General features: G+C 42.7%; 1 protein-coding gene across 1 annotated transcript; it reads right to left on the bottom strand.

Annotated features, from left to right (window-relative positions):
• Nucleotides 1-184: 184 nt before the first annotated feature.
• LOC131676492 (DEAD-box helicase Dbp80-like) lies at nucleotides 185-721 on the bottom strand. Its single transcript, XM_058955556.1, has 3 exons — nucleotides 509-721; nucleotides 333-446; nucleotides 185-277 (listed from the first exon to the last, which is right to left on the bottom strand). The coding sequence occupies exons 1-3, from the start codon at nucleotides 636-638 to the stop codon at nucleotides 246-248; spliced, it is 276 nt and encodes a 91-aa protein (XP_058811539.1). The 5' UTR covers nucleotides 639-721; the 3' UTR covers nucleotides 185-245.
• Nucleotides 722-3,423: the final 2,702 nt, after the last annotated feature.

The following is a 3,423-nucleotide window of genomic DNA, read 5'->3' on the forward strand; positions in this document are numbered from 1 at the left end:
CTTAAACTTCTACTCACATGTAATTTTTTCCTACAATTCCCGTTCAGTTCGGTTACTTCGATACTATCAAAGAATCAAAGAATTGTAACCGGCAGCCAGGTGAAGTCGGGTGGATTCGCGCCACACGACCGTTCACATCCAGTGGTGTCTAGTAATTTTCAATTTCGTCCGAGTTGTCCGCGTCTAGCAACTGAATCTTTTTCCGGAAGTGTTTTTTGATTGATCTGCAAATCATCATGCTTCGATCACTGTCCACTAGGTTGATGGTGATTCCGTTCTGTTAAAGAAGTGGAAAGAAATACAATCTATAGGATCACAAGAATGAGTCATACCGAATCTACCGGTGCGTCTAATTCGATGTAGATACGTTTCGCAATCGGCTCGTCCCTGCTGATCCATCGGCAGGTCGAAGTTGACGACAATGGTCACCTGTTCGACGTCGATACCTAAGACGACAGAATCTCTCCGTAGCCTGGTGCTGTAGCCAGAATCAAGTGGTGGAACTTACCCCTGGACAAAACGTTCGTTATAATCTGTACCTTCTCTAGTCCGGTTCGGAATCGATCCAGAGCGTCCAACCGTTGCTCCACCGTTAGATCACCGGACAGTACCGCTACCGAGTGACCATCCTGGGACATCCTGCCGGTCAACCAACCGGCCGTTTTGCGTACCTGTTTCGATCGATTAACAGTTCTGAAAATAAGTTTACTTGGAGTTTACAACTGTCCTCTACATCATATGACAGAAAATGATCGCTTGTCCGCGGTAATCACACAATTTCTCGTCCTGGTTGCGGAACTTGACGTAGTACTGTTTGATGTTATCGAGTGATTCTTGCTCCCGCGCCTGCCGAATCGGATTGGGTACGATGTACTCGGCAAACTCCATCACCTCGCGCTCGTACGTGGCCAAGAAGAACACCGACCATAACACCCGCCTCGTCCAGTACAAAAAGGGAAAACTAGGTCGTACGTCCTGAACTTTATACCCCAGTCCATTAGCTTGCCGGGTGTTCCGATGATATGATTAGTCAGCTTCGCCCCTTTGACGGTCTTCTCACCGCGAACGGCGTAAGGAAGTTTGATTTCCGGACAAAACTTTGCCATTTTGGCAGCTACTTCCCCCTTCTGAATTGCCAGCTCATACGTGGGGAAAGGCAAATCACCTGCAGATAGTTTTTTAACTGATGGACTCAAGTGAGCATTGCCAGCACGAAAGCAGCGGTTTTTCCTATTCCCGACTGACTCTGGGCGATTATATTCCGTGGCGGACCGGCCAACAGAGTAGGTAGAGCCATCTCCTGAATCTTGGAAGGGGCGTTGAAACCCATCGCATAGACTCTCTGTAGTAATTCCTGCTTCGAAAGTTTTAACCAACCAATCGGCGCAGAAGAATCCTTCCGCTGCACCTCCAGATCCAGCTTTGATTCTACTAGACCTTAGCGAACATCTTTCATTAGCAAACTTGCATCCGCCGGGCTAAAAGATTAGTCATGGATAATATTAAAGCTGATACAGAATATTTCGGGAGAAAATTTAGAATAGGACGTAAGCAACAATGAGATTCTCTTTGGGGTCTTTCTCTTCTGTTTATTACTCGGTCGTTTCAATATTTAGTACTCAACTCTTTGCATAATATTTTAGTAAAAACCATCGGCTATGTACTGGAAAATTAGTGCAAAGTGTTATAGTGACGTCATAATAATCGAAAGAGAAAGTAAACAAAGAGAGGCTCTCAATGTTCCTTATGTCCTAATCAAATTTTTTTGCAGATTTCGACTTACTTGAATGCCTCTGCATCTTCCGCGGAGGAAGCTGTTTCTCCATTTTCTCTTGCAGCTTGTTTTTCTTCAGGAGCTGCTAGAGTCAGTAGCTACCGAACTCCAAACATCAGGTGCAGCTTTGGTTCCACTGCCGGTGGACTAGGTTTTTCCGCATTCTCTTTCTCTGGACTGCCAGCCGCCGGCTCTGAATCCTTATCCTTGGTGATATGTACTCAATTCGCCAACCTATTTGTATTAAAAAGAAAAATTCAAATCCCATCCCAATGATCGCTTCAAAAATAGGTTATAACAAAACAACACTTACCGAGGGCAGAAATTTCTTGATCCGTCGTCTTTTTGACCCAGTTATCGGCAGCGCTTGCCATCGTTTTGATCGGGTATTAAAATTCAATAGCAAGGTACAAAGTATGGGAAATCGTCCTGAATCAGCACGGGTACTGTCCCTCGGATGGTTTATTCCTTGCAATTCGCTGAAATTTTGACCAGAGCGACCTTGCGGAAAAAACGATGCCTTCTTTTGTTGGTTGCTAGGGTATGCAAATAATCATTAAGAAAATTGAGACAGTGTTGCGCGAGAAATTCATATTTTATCATTACTGAGGGGTCGCTCAATGTACTGGTAACTGGCGATTAATTTCGTGAACACTTTTTTTTCGGAATTTTTCATGAAGTGTCAGATCGTGTCGTTGACCAAACCATCTAACATACTATGCCGTTTTGAACAATACTCGCAGACAATTTTTTAAAATATTATAGAACTAGATCTACATGTATCTGTGATCAAATTGCGTGTTACAATTTTGTTTTTCAGTTTCTGGTAAATATGAGCTGGTTGGCCAATAGAAATCAGTGCCGAATCGCATCATGTTTGGCTTTCATAGATGTGTGCAAATCAGTTATCAAAAATTTCAGGTTCTTGATTGAATACTAATAACAATACGCCGAGCAAAAATGAGAAGATTTATGTGTATTTACATTCCTATATTCCCATTGATCAACCGAATCAAAAACGACCGTATTTACCAGAAACTAAAATTGTAACGAACAGTTTCGTTGCAAATACATTTAGGAAACAAATGCAAAATACTTTTAAAAACTAGGTTTATGACTGCTCTTCAGAGTCCTTCAAGAATATCCGAACTATTGAGCATCGTTGCTCTTCATGAAAAAAGAAAATTTGTGTAATTTAACCGCCTACCAGACGAATTTCGCGCTAAATCGTATTCAGAGTTGGCAGCACCCTCTCAGATTTTAATAAAACTTTCTGTAAATGAGAAAAGCCACTTGGCATACTTTGTTTTTCCAAACAATCTAGACTATCTTTTGAAAAGGGTCAAGATAAGCCTTTTAACATCATCGATATATGCGAGATTTCACTAAATACGACTTGGCCGTGTACGAAGAAGTATCTTGTCTGTGTACCCGCCCGGGAAGTAGAGAGTGATGGTGCAGAACCCTTTGCTTCGGCCAGTGAACATTCTGGTTCGCAATCAATTGCGTTCAGGAAAAATCAAGGAGTATATGACAGCAACTTATTTTCCATCAGCCCCGTTTCTAACCTTTCGCCGAATGTGCTCTTTCAAACTTTGATCTTTTGGATAGGGCTAGGCTACCCGTTCGTCTTCTTGGGCCGCGAGGTA

This window comes from Topomyia yanbarensis, chromosome 1 (assembly GCF_030247195.1).
Source record: "Topomyia yanbarensis strain Yona2022 chromosome 1, ASM3024719v1, whole genome shotgun sequence".
In the NCBI taxonomy this organism is placed as follows: Eukaryota; Metazoa; Arthropoda; class Insecta; order Diptera; family Culicidae; genus Topomyia; species Topomyia yanbarensis.